At 33.7% G+C, this 23,497-nt stretch overlaps 3 protein-coding genes across 9 annotated transcripts; all 3 read left to right on the forward strand.

Moving 5' to 3' along the window:
• The first annotated feature begins 1,211 nt into the window (after window positions 1–1,211).
• LOC8265626 lies at window positions 1,212–8,540 on the forward strand. Of its 3 annotated transcripts, none has more exons than XR_007217290.1 (10): window positions 1,212–1,407; window positions 2,752–3,775; window positions 4,061–4,688; window positions 4,790–4,876; window positions 5,464–5,694; window positions 6,623–6,702; window positions 7,295–7,391; window positions 7,534–7,632; window positions 7,719–7,859; window positions 7,965–8,540. XR_007217290.1 is itself a non-coding variant. In XM_048378999.1 (9 exons), exons 2-9 carry the CDS (start codon window positions 2,754–2,756, stop codon window positions 7,779–7,781), a joined length of 2,307 nt encoding a protein of 768 aa, XP_048234956.1. In that variant the 5' UTR covers window positions 1,212–1,407; window positions 2,752–2,753; the 3' UTR covers window positions 7,782–8,540. The 3 variants fall into 3 exon arrangements, 1 of the variants encoding a protein (XP_048234956.1); XR_007217289.1 differs by having other exon boundaries at window positions 7,970–8,540; XM_048378999.1 differs by having other exon boundaries at window positions 7,719–8,540.
• Window positions 8,541–10,365: 1,825 nt separating this feature from the next.
• Window positions 10,366–12,177, forward strand: LOC8265625 (chalcone synthase 1). Its single transcript, XM_002518086.4, has 2 exons — window positions 10,366–10,886; window positions 11,029–12,177. Exons 1-2 carry the CDS (start codon window positions 10,709–10,711, stop codon window positions 12,021–12,023), a joined length of 1,173 nt encoding a protein of 390 aa, XP_002518132.1. The 5' UTR covers window positions 10,366–10,708; the 3' UTR covers window positions 12,024–12,177.
• A 5,605-nt stretch (window positions 12,178–17,782) lies between these two features.
• On the forward strand, window positions 17,783–23,385 carry LOC8265624 (ankyrin repeat domain-containing protein 13C). 5 transcript variants are annotated; one of them, XR_007217333.1, is made up of 4 exons: window positions 17,783–18,482; window positions 18,578–20,322; window positions 20,599–20,719; window positions 20,815–21,825. XR_007217333.1 is itself a non-coding variant. In XM_015718611.3 (4 exons), exons 3-4 carry the CDS (start codon window positions 18,703–18,705, stop codon window positions 23,141–23,143), a joined length of 1,959 nt encoding a protein of 652 aa, XP_015574097.1. In that variant the 5' UTR covers window positions 17,797–18,294; window positions 18,375–18,482; window positions 18,578–18,702; the 3' UTR covers window positions 23,144–23,385. The 5 variants fall into 5 exon arrangements, 4 of the variants coding, with proteins under 4 accessions (XP_025012925.1, XP_015574097.1, XP_015574096.1 ...); XM_015718611.3 differs by lacking the exons at window positions 20,599–20,719; window positions 20,815–21,825 and adding an exon at window positions 22,805–23,385 and having other exon boundaries at window positions 17,797–18,294; window positions 18,375–18,482; XM_025157157.2 differs by having other exon boundaries at window positions 20,599–21,825.
• Window positions 23,386–23,497: the final 112 nt, after the last annotated feature.

The raw sequence follows: 23,497 nt of genomic DNA on the forward strand, positions 1-23,497 counted from the left end.
CTACTAAATATATGCATTAATTTAGAACCCTCCACAGCCATTGTCATTTCTAAAACTTTCCTATCAGTCTCAAGGCTTCTCAACCCATCACTCATACTCTTTGTAGGATCCTTCCACATAATAAGCTTTATTTTAAAATTCAATCCTAGCTCTCTAGCCATTGAATCTATTTCTATCCCAGATATCTTATTTGAACTACAAAAATCCACAGCTCCTATATCCCATAGCTTAGGTTGACCTCTACCATCAACTCCATAATTATGCCAATACAAACTGAAGTAGTCGGAATTAGGCACTGCAAAATAAATTAATTAAACAAATATGAAACAACCACACACAAGCAATATTAATCCCTAAACATCATCAACATTCAACTAATAAAAAGGAATTAGGGAAAACCTAGCCCCCTGCATTATGAACTTCCAAAGAAATGCAGCATGCATTACGCATTAAAAGATGCAAAATAGCTTTCAATAACAACAGAATAACTAGCGGCGCGCTTGTACTTACAGTATAGTGGTGGGTCTTCCGCTTTCTCCCTTACTCGCTAGTCGAGTGTCATTGTTCCACCATGTCGCAATATGTAGGTACGAAGCAGAAGGTCGGAGACAAGAAACGAGAGATTCAGAGATTGTTGACAATGGAGGTGGAATTCGAGCGGTTTACGTTGATTTTTGAGGTTTGGTACCAACGGTTACTTTTGGGTTAGCTTCGAGCGGTTTATGTTCATTTGATCATAATGTCTCTCAATTTTGTAGCTCATTTAAAGGTATTTGATTAATTGCTGACTAGGATAAAGTGAATGAGTCAGCAACAGATGTGGCAAGTGGTGTGTTATACCTCATAAATCCGGCAGCCACATCAGCAAATTAGTGCCGGATTCCTCATTGGTACTGGCGGAAGATAAATAAATAATATGAGTGGTACCAAAAAGAAATAAATTGAAGGTTCACCATTTGGAAAAAAAGTGCGAAAATTTAGTATCAGCGGGGCATTTAACCCTATATTTAGCATTGGTTAGTTTAGTAGTATGTAAAAAACGACAACCGACTTGGGCTTTTCTTTTTAAACTCAAATAAACCGTTGCGACCGTCTCTTGTTGGGACCTCCCTCTGAAACGACAAGTCGAGCGATTTGGGCTGAATTTTCTTGTTCCTGTAATTAAGTTGGACTTCGGCCGACTTAAGCTCTTATAAATTAAGTTTTGATTGGGCCTGTGCGGTGTAAGGCAGATGTTATAGGACCGACCCAAACCCGGGACTTCGCCCGATCCATATCGTCACGAATAGGAAGGGATTGGACATGTTTGAGTGCATGGCATTATCTTCCATAGACTCTTGGCTTTGATCAGGATTTTGATTTTTCTTTGTAATTCGGCGTTGGATTTCAATCTAGTATCGAAATCAGGTATTTATTTTCTTAAAAATTGTAGAATTAAGCTGTTGATTAAAGAACTTTTACATGAGTTCAAGCTTCATTTTTTTTTGAAATTTTTTTATTGATTTTTGAAACTATCAGCCTTTGAGAGCCAATTGCTGTTCGATTCTTAAATTTAACTTTGGTTATTTGAATTAGGGGGTTTTTAAAAAAAATTTGGGCAATGTTCATATTTTTTTCTTAATTTGAAAATATAAATTATTTTTCCCCAATTTTAATAATATTTTCTTACCCTTCTCAAATCTCTTGTGAGGCATTTCATGATTGATGATTTAGTTAGTTGATGGAGACAGAAAATAGTATTCTTTCTCATTTCATGATAATTTGCAGTGAATTTTATTTTTTCTTTTTTTGAAAACTTTGTTCTAAAACTCTCTTTACTTTTGATTTTGTTAAGTGGAGTGATTTACTTGCTTTTGGGTTCAAAGTAAATTATGGGGAGATTTTAATTTAAATCATCTAACCCCTAATTTATATGTAAAAAAGAAAAAGCAAAGCAAAATTGGTTGCTTTTACTTTTATTCGGCTGATGATTATTAAAGAAGTATGCTTTTTAATTGAAATGAATTCATTGTTTTTGATGTGATCATGTAGAGAGTTTTGTGTAATCACTTGGTTACATGCGTAGTTGAATGTACCTGCTTTCAAAGGGTAATTTCTGTTACATATTTATGCTTTGAACAGTTCTTTTGTATAGTAAATTATGTTTTATGATTGCATCTCTTTAGATATTAATCTAGGGACTCTAGAGAGTCTGGACATTCATTTTAGGGGTTTTTGTTCTCTTTGGTATCATCTTTAACTTGGCAATTCTGGAGGCTTCTTTTTGCATATGTATATGACCATTTTTTATCCTCTTTGCGTATGCATATATGTGCTTGTGTGTGTATATGAGCATTGTATTTTTTGGACTATCTACTGTTTATCTTTTCCCACTTGCTATGTCTTTGAGCTTCTATTTTGTTTTTGTTTCGCGCTTCCATTAATTATTGACTGTAGGTGCTATTGCACCTCTCCTACATAGTTTCAATCTCTGGATATGTTGAAATTAGACGGACTTGGTCTTCTAAGATGTTGTATGTGGTCCAATCCTTACTTTACTTTCTATAATTTCTAGAGTTTTCTGTTCCCTTACATCTTTGCATTTGATTGTTGGACATCTACATTTTGTGCTGTTGAAATGCAGTTCTGTATGCTGTTTGATGACTCAATTAGTATGTGGATTATACTTGGTTGCTGCTGTAGTCATTAAGTTGCTTGTTACTGATGAATAAATGTCGAGTGACTGGACTTTTTCTTTTTTCAACTACACAGATATGGAAGAGATGGACACTGAACAGGTAGTGGAAATTCCAGACACTCCTGATAGAATAACTGCGCGTCGTATCAATGATTTGCATTTAGGAAAAGAAAGTAATTCATATGCAGCTGGTCCTTCAAGAACTTCTGATCTTAGTAGTAAGGAATCTTTGAATCAGTTGAGAGCTAGGGGTAGGCTGGTCAGTGAAAATGGCTTTAGTAGAAGCCTTCACTTAAATCCTGGTAGAATTCCTGTCAAGACGGATGAACTTGAGCCTCGTAATAGATCTATTGCTTTTTCTCCGTTACGAAATTCCCATCCTTCCCGGAATGCTCCACTATTTAGAAGAGGAGCAGTGACCAATAACTCCAAGACTGAAACTCAACATTCTATTAGAATGCAACAGTTGGGCAAAGGGAAAGCTGAGTTTGCTAATATCCCATCTAAATTACCTGTCCTCATAAATGACGAAGTTTTATTTGACATGGCTTTTCCTCGTGGTGCATCCAAAGCTCTGCATGCGAAAGAGACCAGAGATGTTCAAGTGTCATCTAATAGTGGCTCCTCTTCACATTTTGCTCCTGAAATACCCAGCAATCTCTTCAAGGGAAAGGAAAAGGTAGATGTCAATGCATGTAATGGTTCTGATTCAGCTCTGAATCACGGAAAAGGAATTGATCTCACTGGTAGTTCTCCACATAAAATTGAAAAACAAGCATCTGCTTCCCATCTATCTGTTACCTCACCAAGAGTTACTGGGCATAAACGACTGGTGCGAAATGGTTGTATTTCTCCACATAATATAGCCACTAGGCAACAGAAGTTAGCTGAAAGTCACCAAGATTGTTCCATTGATGTTGGAACAGACGACTCCAAGAACATCGTATCTGATGGTCCATCTGAGGTGGATATCAGAGAAATAATAGTTGGAGAGAAGAATGAAGAGAATAATCATTATAGAGCTAAAGGAAAAGGGTTGGTAACCTATCCTTCTACGTCAACAGAGAATGATGCACAAATTTTTCATGTATCTACGAGGTAAGTTATCTGCAATGAATTTTTGGTTTTGGTGAATGATCTTTTTCCCCTCTCATCAAATGGACGATATACGTATTTATCTATTTAGTATCAGTTACCTTAGCCATCTGAAACCTTGGTAGGTGCTAGAGTAAATCATTCTGTGAACTTCTAATATTATTTTACATTATTTATCTTCTCTTCAGACTACTAACTTTTGGGCGTCTCTTCCTGTTTTTGTCATCAGCTTTGGCTTCTTGTTCTTTTTTATTATTTATATCCTTAGCCCTGATGATGTTTCTGCAGTTCTAGGATTGAGAATAAAGCAGCTAATGTAACCAGTGATACCAGCAGAGATGCGTCATTAGGTGGTTGGAGAAGTACACGGAACCATGCAAAGAAATTATATCATGCAGATGATGAATTCTCTGCTGATGAACAGCATGAAAATAGAGTGGCAAGAAGAAATACTGGCACTGCAAATGTTAAGAATGTACATGAATCAGGGGATCGGGTTCTAGCCCAAACAGCTTCCAGGCATGTGTCTGGGCTCAATCAAACAAATCGACCGCATCATATTGGGAATATACATACTAAAAGACAAAAGAAGCATGGATTAACTTCGAGAAATGACGGGGAATACTCCACAACAGTTCCTGATGACTCAGAAATTATGCTCCTTGGTTCATCTGATGAGTCATCTAGGTCCAGATCATCCAGAACTTCATATAGACAACGTAGAGGCATTTTGCATCCAATTTATGAAGTTGATGAGTCATTACCTGAGAGAAGAACTGGCAGCTCTCAGGGATTAAGTTCGGAAAATGATATTGAGGCAGATGCTAGGGCAAGACAAGTGGAAGCTGATGAGATGTTGGCTCGTGAACTCCAAGAACAATTATATCAAGAGACACCAGCATTTGGGGGGAGCGAGGTTTGTCCTTTTTTAGCTGGGTCTCTCTTATTCCTCCGTGTTATCTAGTTAATCTGTTAGACAAAGTTGTCAGCTCTCACATTTATTGACCATTTTAACAGATTGATGAAGATGCAGCATGGCTATTGCGGCAGGTGGAAGATGTATTCCCCACTGCTTCTAGTCAAAGTTACCCTATATCGCGTCTTGTAAGTAGGCCTCCTTATTTCTAGTGGGTTGCATAACAATATAACTGCTCATATAATTGTATTATCAATAATGATTGTAACTTCATTCATTTGATTGAGGCTTGCCGCTCTAGTTTGAACAAGTCCAAAAGTTCTGCTTATGTATCTCGGATCAGGATATTTGTTTTTTTAAGATGTGGCCTTAGAACAGATGGGACATGTATGAAACATGGTCAAATCTGAGTGTTTGTTGTAAATAGCTGTATTTGAAACAAAAGAGAAGAACCAAGACTTCGAATATTTTACCTGACATTTTTAGGTGTAACATCTAGGGTTAGATCTGCATCATACATAGGGTTCGAATCTATCACCCACAGGGTTTGAATTGCATAACAACTCAGCAAACTAAATAGTAAAGCTTTACAAGCTTCAGCATTGAATTCATCTTTAAGACACAAAATAATGACTAAGCCCATCCCTCAAAATTGTAAAATTATTGAAATCCCTGTCTATTAAAAACATTTCAGCTGTTGTATATTGTACAATATTTTGCCAAAATTATTATGTACATCTTATTTTCTGCACACTGTCTTTTGCATTTTATGTAGAGAAGGCCAGCAACTATGCATTCAAATACACAGCCTCAGCCACGGTCATTTCAGAACCCCTCAAATAGGAGAGGAACCCAGTCTCGACTTCCTGCTACTAGAACTTCACAATTGAGGAATCGCTTGTTCAACCGGCCTCCTGCAAGATTACTTAGAGCTAGGAACCACTCGCTTACTTCATCATCCACAACAAGGAATTTCCAGTTTCCTTTGAGCATGGACTTAGAGATGGTATTTTTTCCACTTTTATCTTCTACTCACATCTGAAATTCATATTCACCATCTGATATTTGAAGAAATAGTTATGGTTTTGATTGATCTTAATGCTGTTTACTATTTGGTAGTTAGTTTTTAAGATTTCATGGCTTTTCCAGTCATTCGATAATTTTTTTTCTTGTGAGATTTGAATTTTGAATGTGTTTTAGGTTCCAGATATGGTATTCTGTTCAACATGCGGGTAAACCTTAAATGAGTTTAATATATTCTTAGTCCTCTGTCTTTTGGATAATATATCCAAAAAGTTGTAACTTCAGTTATAATATTATTAACAGTATTACTAAATCCCTCTTAACTATGGACTAAATCCTTAGATAAAATAATCTCTGTTATTACTTGTCTTCTGCCTTTAGGAGTAGCAGTAATTTGAGTTCTTAACCCCTAGGCTTTATGTTGAGAGAAAGCATCTTAAACGTTTATCCTTTAATATAATTTTTTGGTTGTCTTGTTTATTTATCCGAGTATAACTCTGTTGTGACAGTCATATGAAACCTCTTTAAGTTTATGCTAATTGTTCATGTTCACCATTTTTGTTATTTGAAAATTTCAAAAAGTGTATGCCAAAATGATTTTAGAACGGGGTCTCCAATCTGTCTAATATTGGTCCAAAACCCCCCTTTTTCTCCAAGGTTATCCTATTCTCTGTTGTCTTGGTATTCACCATTTTTGTTATTTGAAAATTTCAAAAAGTGTATGCCAAAATGATTTTAGAACGGGGTCTCCAATCTGTCTAATATTGGTCCAAAACCCCCCTTTTTCTCCAAGGTTATCCTATTCTCTGTTGTCTTGGTACTCTTTTCCATGTGTTGTCTGTGAGGAGATCATGTGTGGGCCATATATATGCAGCTTAAGAACGAAACTGATTGCTTGCTTGTCAATGCAGAGACTTGATATATTGGAAGCATTAGAAGATATGAGTGTGACAAATAGTCACATTCTTCAAGTTCAGCGTGATTTCAATGAGTAAGAATCTCATCTGTTTGAGAACTACTTTTGTCAAAGATATATTTAGATGATTATCAGGGATATGGGAAGATCCATCTAAATTTATACTGGTAGTAACTCCGAACTTGGAGTCGTGCAAATAGTAACTATGCTTGACAGATTGTGCCTTCACCACCTGTTGTGATGGACCTCCCTCTGGGTCCAACTGATGGTCAGCGACTGGTTTTTTCTGACACATTGCTAACATGCATGAATGCCTCAAGTATTTCTTGTCTGCAAAATAATTGCTTTATCCGTGATGCTTTTCAACTAGCATGTTTAGAATCTTACATTTGATGTGCATTTTATCAAAATTGCCTATTTGGAGGGAAAAAAAAATTAAACTTTATCAGCATATTATAGTATCAAGTAAGAAGTTCAGATTTCAGTGCTTGGTTTAATTCAGTTCCTCAATTTAGGCTTCCTTTTTCACTGTGCACCATATGTTCATAGTCCATCTTCTTTTAGAAATTTTCTTAGTTTAGATTCACCTGTATATGTTTGTATTATGACTAATAAGATATATCATGCATCTCTGTTTTTTTCTTTTTTTTCTTTTGTCTTGCTGCAGAAATGATTATGAGATGTTATTGGCCCTTGATGAGAACAATCAGCAACACGGTGCATCAACCAATCGAATTAACAGTTTGCCAGAGTCTGTATTGCAGGTAAGTTAAATAAGAATGTACATATGGAGGTGCTGAATGTGTATGCTTGGGTTCCAAGTGGAGAAGCTTTAATATGGCCCAGGTACTATTTTCAGCTTGTTTATTTGCTGATAGTTGTGTTGTATTTTCTGTTTTCTTGCAGACTGACAACTTTGAAGAAACTTGCGCAATCTGTCTAGAAACCCCAACTATTGGAGAAACTATACGTCATCTTCCGTGCTTGCACAAATTTCACAAGGACGTAAGAATCTTATCGTTTGCAATTTACCTATTTATTATAAGCCATATTTATTTGACATTTTTCCTTTCTTCATTTCGTTTTGGCAGTGTATTGATCCATGGCTCAGCAGAAGAACATCATGCCCAGTTTGCAAGTCATCCATAACTTGATTGCTCTTGCGGATCTAAGTGCTTAAAAACTAGTGCCACTTCAGGTTAACCCAATTATGGAAGCAATTTTTGCAAAAGGTAAATCACAAGAGTTCCACTTGGATGCAAAACTGGTTATTCCTTTTTCAAATTTTGAGTTGAATGTCCTTGGTCAAAATGCTAATGGTGTCGACTGAATCTTAGTATAGATGGTGGTGATGAGACTTGCTACAACTACTCTTGTATTAACCTATGACCTCAAGTTGGGCATAGCTTTGTAGATTGGGATTGAACTGAGCCAGGCCCTGGTAATTCGCAAACAGGAACCTTGAACAATAGATTTCTGATGAAATCAGTTAAGAGGGAAACGAATAAAATCCAGAAGCTCAGGCATCTGAGGTGATGATCTGGGGCATTTGATGCACGATCCGAGGGTAGAAGCAAGTGCAAGCTTGCATGGTCATGATTCCTTTTGTGCCCTGCATGGGGTCTTCTTCATACCAATATTAAGGTATTTAACCTCAATTTTCAAGCAGAATCAGTTGGTAATTATACCCTTATTTACTCATATACAAGGGACGCCTACACTTCTGCTGCAGTGTATTTCTTTGTTTTAACGTGTGATGGTAGATTGCCGAATATATATGCCTATTGACGTTTGACTAATTGAATCCTATTATCTACGAACGTGATAGATAATAGAATTATATGGCACTAATTTTCATCAAGGTCTCCATATTACAGAAATCCGAGAGATGTATTTTTCCTTTTTCTTTTCAACTGATTTAGAAGTTCTTCCACATTGTGGTTGTGAAAAGGGCTTTATTTTCCGGAAAGAAATTTCTGTGCTCTGTTGAGTTGTGAAAATTACTTATTGATGCTGTTTCAGAAAATAGGTTTTTTTTTTTAAAAAAAAAAAGAGTTAATGAGGAAAACAAAAATTCAATAATCAATCTTTTTAATACTCAACAACAATTTTAAACAGGTTATCAACATTCAAGACATTGGTTTTGTTAGTCTTGGAAGATGTAGCCACAAGTGTTGTCCAAATAATGTCGTTTTTATTAAAGTTTAATAGCATATTTCCAATGATGCCCTTTTGCATTTTTAGAAAGAAATATTTAAATATAAAATATTAGAGAGGAGTTTTATGGTAATCTTTATTCATGATAATCATGTACATCCTATTCTATGATTGTATTACTATTTATACGAAGATTGGCACCTAACCAGCTGCTCACCTTCTTAACTCATATTTGGATGGGACTTATTCTCCAATACCAAGCTGCCAATTCAGCATAACTCATGAATTACCAAATAATAGATGGAATTGTTAGGACATTGGTATTAGAACACTGAAAAGCAAGTACTCCTCCCTCTTCCCTTTCCAATGTATTACCCAAACACGTCAGCTCTGTCCTTAAATGAACAAATAGTGCAAATATCATACGTATTAAGGGACGAATTTTCAGATCATTAATATCTGGTTCTGGTTCTAGTTCTAGTTCAAATCCAATTGATCAAGTTGAAATGGAAAGTTCTATGTAGTTGGGTTGTTTGGTTCTTTTAGAAATATTAGGACAGCGAATTTTGTTTTATTTTTTTTATCTTGGTTGCCATTAGAATTGCTCAGAATTAATTTATTTAATTCTAAGAAGTTGGAAATTAATTGTCCTTGCACATAATTAAAAAGTTTTGTTCAAAAAGGAAAAGAGTTAAATTCAATAGATGGTAAATTTTTAGATGTCCCATATAAAGCTTATTTTACCTTATCAGTTCATTTCCTTAACTCTATGCCTATTAACCCCTTATATGTAAGATATCTACATCTCGACAAGATACAGAAGAATTTAGAGCCAACTTTTGCCCATGCAAAAATTTGAACCTCTACACATCTTGGGATGGACTAATAACAGTGCCCACTTTTTTGTTTCATATTTCCTATTTTAGGCTTAATCACACACAGTTTTAAAGTTTATCTATTAAATATACTAATTTTAAAATTTTTCCAACATTACATTTCTAGTTTCAAAGGAAAATTTTGTAAACTTATAGTTGCAATATTGATCTTCAACTCCTCAGTCGCCTAGATTACTGTAAATACAACAGTTCAAACACATTTTAATCGTGTTGTAATATTTTATTTCAATTTAACATCATTTGCGAGTTACATCATAAAATTGAAATAAATTTGAAAATTCATACATCTAAACGATAAATTTTTTTTAAATCTATATGATAAAATTAAAAAATTAGTGAAAGCTCATTTCTTTTATTTGTTTTGTGTTTAGCCTTTTGAAAAAAAAAATCATTACAAAACTCACACACCTAACATGCCTATATCTCAAATTTTGTGAAAAAGAAAAAACTGAATTTCATTCTGCGGTTATATGTAAATTAATAAGAAAATAATCATAAAGATCTTTATGCCAGTGCTCAGAATCAGCTCCTTATGGGAAAAACTTGAAGATTTTCTACTTCTATAGAAGAGCATGCGATGCATTTGCCAACACATCCATATTTGTGTCGCTAAATTCTAGATATAGTTTTCAAAATAAAAGGTGTCTCATACGATAATGCATATTATAAATTTTCAAAAATAAAGGAAACAAATCAAATGTTGATATATAATTAAAGGGTATTGCTGCTTCTGGTAAGTAAGACCAAATGCAATTCCAAGGCATGTGGGGAGTTTGATATACATTACATTATAACCCATTTCCTTACCAAACGCAAAAGTCACGTGCCACCCAGCCCTCCTCCCAAGTGGGTGTGCCTAGCCTTTTTTTTGGATATCCGCGTGACATTCACCGGCCTTTCTCTCTACACCCCCACTCTCTCTCCTATTAAACCGACGGCACCATCCTTTAAATAGCTTGTCTACCACCGCCTGCGGTTCTGTCATAAGCTGCTTATTGTTCCTTTTTAACTCTTTCAGGAAGCTAACGATGGTGTCTGTACAAGATGTTCGCAGGACTCAACGGGCTGAAGGCCCTGCAACAGTCTTGGCTATTGGCACTGTCACACCTACAAACTCTGTCGATCAGAGTACATACCCGGATTATTACTTCCGTGTAACAAACAGTGAACACAAGACCGAACTTAAAGAAAAGTTCAAGCGCATGTGTAAGGCTTGATCACCTTTTCTTTCTATGATTATGTTCATGATCACATGAATATCCATGTTCAGGTTTTATTCATTATATATATGCATGTTCGAATTATGTTCAAGTATTGATGTTTCTTCTTTCTTTTCCATGTCCTTCAGGTGATAAATCAATGATAAAGAAGCGTTATATGCACTTGACTGAGGAGATGTTGAAAGAAAATCCAAATATTTGTGCGTACATGGCTCCTTCATTGGACGCAAGACAGGATATAGTAGTTGTCGAAGTACCTAAACTAGGAAAAGAGGCAGCTGTTAAGGCTATTAAGGAATGGGGCCAGCCCAAATCAAAAATTACCCACTTGGTCTTTTGTACCACTAGTGGAGTGGATATGCCAGGGGCCGACTATCAGCTCACTAAACTATTGGGCCTACGCCCATCTATCAAAAGGCTCATGATGTACCAACAGGGTTGTTTCGCCGGAGGCACTGTGCTCCGCCTAGCCAAAGACCTAGCCGAAAACAACAAAGGTGCCCGAGTCCTCGTCGTCTGCTCGGAGTTAACCGCCGTGACATTTCGTGGGCCTAGTGACACGCACCTCGATAGCCTTGTGGGCCAAGCTTTGTTTGGTGATGGGGCGGCTGCTGTTATAGTGGGCTCAGACCCAGTGCCTAACGTCGAGAAACCCTTGTATGAACTAGTCTTTACGGCCCAAACCATACTTCCGGACAGTGATGGGGCGATCGACGGGCATCTCCGTGAAGTGGGCCTTACGTTCCACCTCCTGAAGGATGTTCCTGGACTGATCTCCAAGAATATTGAGAAAAGCCTTGTTGAGGCATTCCAGCCCTTGGGCATTTCAGATTGGAACTCCATATTTTGGATTGCACATCCAGGTGGACCTGCAATTCTTGATCAAGTAGAAGCTAAACTTGGGCTTGAGCCCAATAAATTACAGGCCACAAGACACATACTTTCTGAGTTTGGTAACATGTCCAGTGCCTGTGTCTTGTTCATCATGGACTACATGAGAAAAAAGTCAGCCGAGGATGGGCTTGAGTCTACTGGAGAAGGCTTAGAGTGGGGTGTTCTTTTTGGTTTTGGGCCTGGGCTCACTGTCGAGACTGTTGTACTCCACAGTGTGGCTAATTACTAGTAATTAGTCCATATTTCCACTTCTTTCTTCTTGTTATTCGTTTTGTTAATTTCCTGTGAAATCCGATTACACTTTCAATTGTTTGGTATTTGCTTGTAACCCGTGTCATGTTATTTTATAAATAATAGAATGTGAAAGTAAATTATTTCCTTAATATATTTCCTTCGCTCTATATTAATTGTCACTTTTTACAGTAGTTCACTTGAATTAACTGAATATTTAATAAAATTAATTATAAAAAAAAATAACTAAATCAGACTAAATTATTTTTATATATATTACAAAATTTATTACACCTATTCTAAAGAAAGAATTAATAGTATATTAAATATATAAAAGTGACAAATAATTATAATCTTCTTATTTGGAAAAAAAGACTGTTAATATGAAATGGAGAGCTTGAAATAAATGCATTAATTGGGTTCCCAATCTTATTTATTTAGAATGTAGTTTGACTCTAGTTTTGGAATCACATTCTTTTCTTCTTATTTTTTTGAAATTTATCCTTTAGATGTATTTTATTTAGAAAGATGTTTTAATGAAATGATATGAGGTAATGTGAATCCCTTGCAATAATATTTATGTGAATGAAACATTTTATTATGTCAGCAAAACATAGATCAAACGCTAATTAGTGAATAGATACATGTGGGGGCTTGAGAAGAAAAAAAGAATCATGGAAAGTTGCATTATAATAAATAAATAAATAAAGAGGGAAAGAAAAATGAAGGGGAAAGAGAGGAATATATGGATGGAAAGTACATGAAAATATATATATATAAAAGTTTATATATTCTGTCTAAACTGAGAAAGACAAAAAAAGGTATTCACAGCCCTGGAACTTTCAAGGAACATGTCACATTATTCAAGCTAACCTAATGAGAACCCATTGTTCTTACTAATGGAATCCCTGCAATCCATTATTTCACTATTATTGGAAAAAATAATTATATTGTTTTCATTGAGAATAAAGATTTATTTATTTATTAGACTAAGATATCTATATTCATTGTAATTAGCAACATGCAAATAATGCTTCCCTCAAAAAAGAAAATTAGAAAAAAAGTAAAGAATGCATATTATCATCTTATAATCATTTGGTTACATAAGTTCATCCAAATTGACTTAATTTTACTTGTTTTATTGTACACAAATGATTATTAATCTAAAATTATGAAATATAATAACAAAACCCATCAAAACCCAAGATTATCCTCACTGTATTTATAACTCATCTAAAATTACTTTTTTTTTTTTTTTTTTACCTTTTTAGAAAAAGTATGTAAATTAAAATAACTTGGATAAAAAATAATTTACAAATTTGCTTCCTAGCACCAATAACAATATCAAGATGGCTATTAAAAACTACTGTGCTTTACTGTTATATTTATTTATAAATGTGTGTGGTTAGTATTAAAACTTTGTTGGGAGAATCTACCAAAAGTTTGTTATTCAGGTAATGATGTTATTATTTGGGGCGGGGGGCACCCACCAGGTGGTTACAGTTATATTTGTCATAACAGGAAGCACCGACAGGAAACTTTAGCAAGCACCCAAAAAAAAAAAAAAAAAAAGAAGAATTTGAGTGGTGGCGTGGTGCTTATATTTATTACAAGCTCATAAGAAATAAGAGCTTATAAAAGAATATAAATTAAATTAAATAATGGGAATTGGAAATGTCTTTCAAGTGGGACAAAATGATGATGATTAGTTAACTCAAGAAAAAAGAAAAAAGAAAAAAGGGCAGAAAATTTAGATGAGAAATCATGAGGTTGATTTGTTATAAACTTATGGCCAATGTTTATTATAAGCTTAGGCTATTGACTTCTTTTTGCCTCTGTGGATATGATAGTTATGACTTGTCCAATAAAGAGCACCACCATAATCATAATACATGCCCAAAGCAAATAGCTCCCAATTTTTTCACTTTTCTTTCTATTCAGTCCTCCTCCATATTTTATCTTATTTATATATATGGAGCCCTTAAACATTTTTTCCTTTCTTCTGTAAAAGATCTTTTTAACGATCGTCAAACACTAGCGTTTGGTTGAAATTTATAAGATATATATGGAATTTATTTGAGAATTTAAAATTTATATACTTTAGATAGAATAAAAGCTAATTTAATATTTTATATAATTAAATTTATATAGAATTTGTTATAATTAAACTAAATTTTAATAAAATAAATAGAATTTCTAAATGAATTACACATTAATAAGTCAATACATTTCATAACACTAAAATATATCTTTTAACTTTATCATTTTCATTTTATTTTATCTCTCGTATCTTTTTCTCAAATAAAATAAATTTTTTTATGATTTCAATCGAATATCTAATCACGATTTTGCTCAACAAAAAATCAGTACGATCACATTTTAATATGGTTTATTTTCAATTGAACAATTAAAGTCTATTTGTTTCATTCTTTTCACTGTACATTCATAGATGCACTTATTTTTTTCTTTTTCTAAATATTCCTTTTAAATACGTCATTACTTTAAATAAAATCTCACCATCAAATAATACAAGTATCTCGAAACTGAAAAATAAAAACTGAAGCAATCGTCAAATTGAGAAATGAGAGAAAAAGAACAACGAAAATAGTTGATGACAAGCTATGAAAAGAAAAAGGTATAATCAATGGAAATTGAAGGAAAAACAGAGACTATATATATCATGTGAAACTCCCAGAGAAAAATAATAATTGAAAGATTAAGAAAATAGGGATTATCAGTGCTTTTAGGACTGTAACAATATTTGTTATGTCTTAATTCTACATATTTATTTAATTTTTATTTTAAAAAACCCTCCTTTCTCAATGTCGTATTTTAATGAGAAATGTGTTTCTAATAGAGAGTGTTGTTCCCTCCTCTTAATTTAGTAAAAGAAGTCCTAAACTGAAGAAGACAGTGATTTTCGTGATTTTTTGAGATTTCCTTTTTTTTTTTTTGCCCAATTAAAAAATTATACTATGTTTAATTGAAATTATATAGACCTTTTTGAAAATTTAATTTTTAAATGAATTTAAATGTAAAAACATCAAAAAGTATAATAATAATATTTTATATCCAGTAATTATTTTTTAAATATGAATTAAAGATAAGTTGAGAAAATGAAATTATGAAAATATTAATGTTTAGCCAAAATTGTCAAAAGAAAAGGCTTCATATTTAATTTTGAATAACATTTTAATCCAAATAAGCAACCATGTCAACAGTCTTAATTCTACTATAAATCTTTTATCAGCCCAAATTGTAATTATTTTATAAATTTATCCAAAAGAAGATTTAAGAAATAATAAAAGTTGTTCGTATCAATTAAACAACTCAAATTAATATGTTAAAGAGGTATAAAAAATTTCAATTTCTTGGCATCTGCATTTTACGAGGGCCTCGAGGAAGATTGACAAAGTAAAAGCAATAAGTACTATCATATATATTACATTTTAGATGTTTAATTAATTAATAAATGGCAAAAACTTTTATAAATTGTTTTAGTGGTTCAAAATGACATATTTTGAATGAGGGAAGGACCGAAGTGAAATTACTCACTCCTGTGGCAAATGGCTTTGAAATTTCAATCATTAATTTCATGCTTTAATGGGTTATTTATTTTTAAGAAAAGTAAAAAAAAAAAAAAAAAAAAAAAACTGATGGAATACAAAGTGGTGAAATACTAAAAGTAAAATGCTTTTCAGAAGCTCAACAACTTTCAAGTGAAAAAATTGTTGCTTTTACAAAAGAAGTTAAAAGAAACAAAGAAACTTGCAAAATGAGAAGAAAAAGGAGAAACTGTTCAAACGATATCAATACTCTTCCTTATATTATAATTTATAAAAAGTCAAAATAACACATGCGAAGAGTGACATAATCATGAAAACCATATGCAATTTGAGAGGAATGTTAAGAATACTTTTCTATGTAGCATCTTTTTACCAAACTATACATGAATTAGAAAATAAAATTGATATTTAAATGTCTTATATTATATAATTTATATTTAAAATTAATAAATTGAAATTATTTATCAGTTAATTTAGTATATAAATAAAAAAATATTTATAACTATATATATATATTTAGAGTAAATTTAAAGTATTGAATTTTATAAATAATAAAATATTATTTTAAAAATTTTAACGTAATTATTTATAAAATTTAAATTAAATTAAAATATATTATATGTATATTTAATAACACTTCCAATATGAAGGAGCCACATGTCTTTCACTTTCACAAGAACATTGGTCATTTACTTTTTACGTTTATTCTTCTTGGACAATGTTTCCAAGTTATACCTTAGTCGCTTATTTTTTTTTTTTTTTTCTTTACTTATTTGCTTTTACTAGATTTATACAGGCTATAATAAATTTCTTCATTATTCGCGATGCATAGTAAACTTATATCACTTGATTTGAAAATATTATGTTTATATTATTTTTAGTTTATTTTCACGATACTAATATAGCAATAGTAATAAATAGGTCTAATTATAAATTAAATTTAAAATTTTATATTTTTTAATAATTTTATTTCATTATTTTAGAATTTTAAAATAAATATTTATTTTTAAAAATATTTTTTAATATATAAGAATCAACAAAAATAATTTATTCCATATTTAATAATATAACCATTAAAAATATCATATATACTGATCTAAATGTAATAAATTTTTATTGACTCTGTAATTTTATATTAGTAAGAGAATTGATTTGTCATATTATTTTTTTCATTATAAAATTTTAAAAAATATTATTAATAAGTATTTTTTAAAATAATTTAAAAATAAATTGAAAATATAAATATTTATTTTAAAATTTTAAAATAATTAAAAAATTTAAAATTTAAAATTTAATTAGTAATTAGAGCTAATAAAAAAAAAATACAACTAGTAAAAACACTAAAGTTTCATTCCTTTGTTGCTGTTCCCTAATCTATAATATTAATATGTATATTTTATATTTATCTAGAAACAAGTATTGTTTAGTTATGCCAAAAAGAAAGTATTGTTTAGGTTTAAAAAAAAAAGAAAGAATGTATTGTTTAATGAATTAAGACAAACATTTAAAACAAAAATGTAGAAAAATATAAAATAAAAAGATGGAGTTATAGATTGTTAAAAAAAGTAAATGTATAATGATGAATAAGAAGCCAAGATTTAAAAAGGACAGACAAATGTACCTTTTTTAATTATTAGAGGGATATATAAAATGCATAGAAAAATATTGCTAGCACTCAATGGCAAATTCACAATATAGAAAAGCCCTAGCAGCTAATTAGTACTAATTAAAAAACATTAACTTGAAGTAACTTCCATTTTTAAAATGAAATCTATTAGAGTAATTCTCTGGTTAAACTAGTCAACATTGTATTAAATGAGAATAAAATAAATAAATATCTAGAAAAGCAAAATCCAAATACTGATATAATTTTCTTAGAAGAATTATTATTTATTATTATGGAAATGGGAAGACAAGTTCCTAATATGATGGGACCCACATGCACTCTGTTTTGGCCAATTCCCATTTTGGACTATCTGTATCTCTGACCTGTTATTAGCCTATGACTAGTCTCTCCCTTTCACATTTCCTTCTTTTTTATCCTCTTAATTAATCAATTAACTCTTTTAAGAGAAAAAGAATAAATAAAGGGAAATTTTTGAAATATTATTATTTTTTTTAATCTTCTCCTTCTTGCTATTATCCAGCTCTCCAGTCACATGAAACTAATCCACCATTTTCACCATCTTTTAAAGGTCCCCACTTTTTTTTTTTAACTTCTATTTCTTTGGAGACTTTGCTTTCTCTGTCTGTGAAAAGAAATACTTGTAGCAGCAATAGCTTATAACTTTTGATATTCTTCTTTTGGGTTTTTACCTTTTTGCAATACATAAGCAATTTTGGTTCTTTCTTTTGGTTTTCTAAATTTTCTTTTTACTACTGTTTCATATTTCTTGGGGTTTTGGTTGGTTCATGGGTTTCTGTTACTTTCTTCAATTCCTCTCTCGCTTCTGGTTCTTTTCTATTTCCTTACCTTGCCTTTCTAATGTAAATTTTCTTTAGTACTCTTTCTTTTTTTTCTAATACAAAAAAAATTTGTTTCACACCCCCACATGCATGTTCTTGGGTTTGTCTGATCTGGATTGGATCACAAGGATCTATCTCTAGTGGGGTTTTGGTGCTTTAGTCTCTTTGTGCAGCATCTTTGGTTTCTTTTGAAGGAGAAGAAGAGAGTCATATAGAAGGAATAAGAAGAAGAAGAAGGTGAGATTTCTTGGTTTCTTGGATACTTTTCTTGCTTTGGGACGCTCAAGATTCTTTGCTTTTGTATTTCTTGATGATAGCTGCAACTGTCTTTCTTCTCGAACTACCTTGATGTGACTTGGACAGTTTGTTTCTATTTTCGTGAAGATTTTTCAGAAATTTCTCATATTATCATAATTGGTGACTAGGTATGAACTGGGTTCTTTTCTTCTGTTAAGAATTCAGTTGTTTATTAGGAGAAAATAGTTGATGAGTGTTGATTATGTTACTCTTTTGTTTTTAGGTTATAATTGTGGGGCAGTATTCACCAATCATATACAATCAAGTTTTGGGTGTTGGATGATTGAATTGGGGTTTTGATTGTGTATATAATTGGTCTAGCTTGATCTTTATATACACTCCTGAGGCATGGCGGGGATTGATATTTCAAAATATGCCCACAGTCCTGTACATAAGGCCATTGCAACTAGAGATTTTGCCAGTCTCAGGAAGATACTTGCTGCCCTTCCAAGACTTTGTGACCCTGCTGAGATTCGGACTGAGGCAGTTTCAATGGCTGAGGAAGAGAAAGCTGATGCTATCTCTGCTGTGGTTGACAGGCGTGATGTACCTAACCGTGACACTCCTCTTCACTTGGCTGTCAAATTGGGGGATGAGACTGCAACTGAGATGCTTATGGTTGCTGGTGCAGATTGGAGTCTGCAGAATGAGCAGGGGTGGAGTGCACTTCAAGAAGCCATTTGCAGTAGAGAAGAGGGTATAGCAATGATCATAGTAAGACATTACCAGCCATTGGCATGGGCAAAATGGTGTAGGAGGTTGCCTCGTTTGGTGGCGACCATGAGAAGGATGAGAGACTTCTATATGGAAATTACGTTCCATTTTGAGAGTTCTGTCATACCTTTCATTTCAAGGATTGCACCATCAGATACTTACAAAATTTGGAAGAGGGGTGCTAATTTGAGGGCTGACATGACTTTGGCCGGCTTTGATGGTTTTAGGATTCAGCGCTCAGATCAGAGTATTCTTTTCCTTGGCGATGGGTCTGAGGATGGGAAAGTTCCTGCTGGGTCACTTTGCATGATCTCGCATAAGGATAAGGAGGTCATGAATGCTCTGGATGGTGCTGGTGCTCCAGCAACTGAAGAAGAGGTTCGCCAAGAAGTGGCTGCAATGTCTCAGACTAATATTTTTAGGCCGGGAATTGATGTGACTCAGGCAGTTCTTTTGCCACAATTGACATGGAGACGGCAGGAAAAAACTGAACTGGTGGGACCATGGAAGGCAAAGGTCTATGATATGCACAATGTAGTTGTTAGCATTAAATCTAGAAGGGTTCCAGGGGCTATGACGGATGATGAGTTCTTCTCATCGTGCAATGAGAATGAAACAGAGAGTGAGGAGCTCAGTGACATTTTGACAGAAGAAGAAAGAAGACAACTTGAAGTTGCACTTAAATTGGATTCATTAGAATTGGCCAATGAAAATGGTGATGGAATTATTGCTCATCGTCATAGCTGTTATGACCAAAGGGACAGGGACATTCCAATTGAAGATGGGAATGGTTACCGGAATGGAGAGACTAAGCAGGAAAAGAAAGGGTGGTTTGGTGGTTGGAGAAAAAGAGATGCTAAAGTTGAAGGGCAGAAGAAAATTGTTCCACCAAGAAGTTCTCTTTGTGTGGATGAGAAGGTGAGTGATTTACTTGGGGACTCTCCATCTGAAAGTCAGATTAAACCAGGAAGACATTCCGTTGAGATTGTTGTGAGGGATGAACACCGAAAAGGGAGAGATACCAAGACATCCACTTCTATGAGTTCTGAGAGCAATAATAGACGCAAAGAAGGAAGTCGTGAGAATGAATATAAGAAGGGATTGAGACCTACTCTGTGGCTTTCCCCAAACTTCCCATTACAAACTGAAGAACTGCTTCCATTGCTTGACATTCTAGCAAATAAGGTTAAGGCAATTCGTCGTTTAAGAGAGCTCCTCACGACAAAACTTCCAATGGGAACATTTCCTGTGAAGGTATGCTACTTTCTTTCTATCTGTTTCAATGTTAACGCAGAACTGTTGTAATTTAAGGTGCTTGTTGATTAGTTTAATTGTCTCTTCATTGTTGCTTGAGTAATATTAAACTCCATTTTTCTACCATTTAGTATCAAATTATTTTTCTGATTTTTGTGTTAAGGTTTGGGAATACCTTGATTTTCTTAATGAGTTCATAGAACTGTGTGACTTTGACTTCCATCATTGGTCTTGCCCATCCTCAGAACTTCCTGAAAAAGTGTGTTTCCTTTGAAGCTTTACTGAGCAATCTATAGCTTGGAGGACCAAGATGTTCAGATGTGGATAGCCGTATACATCTCAATAGAATTCTAACTCTAACTGTTTGGTTTATACTCGGGTATTTGAACAATTTAAGGTTGATGCTTCTTTGGCTTCTAAGTGTCGATTCTCTTGATTGTCAATATTATTGTCTACATGGTCATAATTTCCGCTGCTCTTCTTTTGCCCGAGGTTACTGACCACACCCCAGGTTCTGAATGGTGGCAGACAAGACAAGAAGAATGCGTTTGGTTCAGACGTCCACTCAGTATTTGTAACATCAATCATGATTGTCTTCATTCCTCTAAACATCACAATTCTGCTCATCTTTTTTTCCTCAAATCTCTTCTAACTCAATGTTAAACTAATACTGACTATTGCTTATAATGTGTGCATGTATTAGTCTGTTGCTAATTTATGGGCATGTATATGAACTTGTTCTTGACTTCAGCTATGCAAGCAAATTATAATGGCCTTAATTTAGAGTTATGCAATTATATGTGACTGTTCATATTGGGCTTGTTGGAGCTTAAACCTTTCATCAAATAATCTGAATATTTTAGAAATTGAGTATGTCCAAATTTGATTTTCTTCAAATGATATAGTTCCGAGTCTTTGCCACCAGTAATTAAAAATTTTGGGGCAAGTTTGCTGCTGTCTAAATTTATCTTTTGGGCATGATTATACCTTGTGAAATTCTGTAACGGCACATGTCATTTCTTGGACCCTAACAACTATTAAGTTGTCTTTCTTAGTAGCCAAGACAATACCGAACTACCTACGGTAAAGAAACATAGACTCTTCTAACACCTTTGTGGGTGAAATATGATGTCTGCTTGCTGAACTGTTTTTCTCTTTTCTTTTTTCCATGGAGTTAGCAATTTTCAACTGAAGGAAACTCAGTGACTAATTAAGTAATAATACCATGCTAATATGGCCTGACAGAATTCAACTTCAGATGGATCTGGCTCAAAAATGCCAAACAGGAGAGAAGAAATGTTTCCTTTTGGCTATTAAGTGTTTTGTTTCACAGGGAAAGAAGTGTTGATATTTATTCTTCCATTGTGAAGTTGCTTTTGAATAGTGAATTTAATTTTTCTTTTGTTGACTGCCTCCAAGAATAATAAAGGAGTTGCTTGAGGATACATTTGAAAGCAGCTGAAGAGATTGGGGCTTGTATGCTTCATTTCTGTTTTTGCATGCGGGAGAGAAATTTTTGTACTTTTGAAGGAGTGGTTTCTCTAATCTGAACTAAAAGACATCCTGTTTAAGTTCCAACCTTTTCATGTATAATGCATATTGATGCTGTTATATGCTTTGCATGAAAGGTGAAAAAAGGGACACATGTTAGAGGAACTAGGAACTTAAGTAGGAAGTTGATAGTGGGGGAGAGCTTTCTGAATTGATAGATGTTTTAGTCTCTGGCAGAGAAGCATCAGGAAAAGTGTTTTTGAGGCTTGCGACTGTTTTTTTTATCCTAAACATCCTTCGTAGATGGCATTTTAGATCTGTATCTAGATATCATATCTAAGGTGACATATTTATGGCCAAACAGGATAAGTTCTCTGTTGTTATGCACAGTGCCCAACTTTTGTTGCAACTGTTATGGTGCTTGTACTGATTGGAGAAAATCAGAGTAGATGGGCAATAGGTTCTAATTAGGGGAAAAATTTCAAGTCTATCCCCTGAATCAAGGCATTCTGGTATCACTAGGTCAGTACCCAAACTGAAAAGGCTGCACAATTATGCCTTCAACTTTTGCACTTAGTAGCAATCAATTCCCTTGTTAGCTTAGTGTGGGTTAGGTTCTTTTAGCAACTGAACTGAGATCCATCTATTAACCAACTTGGAGTTATTTACTAATACTAAAGTGACTTTCTATATATACCATGTTGTTGTCATTAAATTTTTTTGCAGTATTAATCGTTGCATAGTCTCTCGTGCATTTTTCTTCATAGTTTTTGGGTTCCTGATATTGATCTAACTACATTATGTTTTGTACTTGGACAAGTTGGTAGAAGTGTAATTCTTGTCCTTGTGAGATTTCAGAATAAATCAAATTACCATTCATAGAACTGATTCCAATGTCCTTGCTCTTTTCATGAACTAACTTCTGTTTTATATATCAGTTTTATTTTGTTCTCTTTTAGATAATCTTGAGAGCACTCCTTGTTACATTCAGGTTGCTATCCCAGTAGTTCCCACCATCAGGGTACTGGTTACATTTACAAAGCTCGAAGAGTTACAGCCACTGGATGAATTTGCAACACCTCCGTCAAGCCCTACTGCTGGACGGGAAAGCCCAACAGTGAGTCAGTCATCAAGTTCATCCTGGTTTCAGTGGATTAAAGCTCCGTACCGGCCTATTTCATCAACCAATGGGTCTAGCAGTAGAATAGAGAATGTTCAAGACCCATTTGTCGTCCCTCCAGATTACAGTTGGATTTCAGCTGAAGCAAAGAAAAAGAAGATGCAGGAGAAGAACAAATCCAAAAAGGCAAGAAGTCAGAATCATTGTTGATGCTGGGTTTCTCAGGTAAATCAAAATGTAAAAGAAAGCTTCTAGCTTACGGTGAACTCAGCAGGTACCAAGTAGGGAAACTAGTGTTTCATAAGATTGTGATACTGTGATGAAAATACATTGATCCCTTTTGTTTGGGGTAAATTTGGTATATCATTGTGGGAGGGTTTTGGAAAAGAAAGAAAGAAATATTTGTGATTCTTACAAGTAGATGTATACACCATTTTCATTGCTTTGATTAACCTCTATATGTGACTGATTTGTTTAACTCTTACAATAGTGACTGACCAAACTGAGCAAGTTCTACTTACAGCTGTGGTGCGTAGAGTTTATCTATCATTCAGCTTCTCCTTT

The sequence above is a fragment of the Ricinus communis genome, chromosome 9 (genome assembly GCF_019578655.1).
Source record: "Ricinus communis isolate WT05 ecotype wild-type chromosome 9, ASM1957865v1, whole genome shotgun sequence".
In the NCBI taxonomy this organism is placed as follows: Eukaryota; Viridiplantae; Streptophyta; class Magnoliopsida; order Malpighiales; family Euphorbiaceae; genus Ricinus; species Ricinus communis.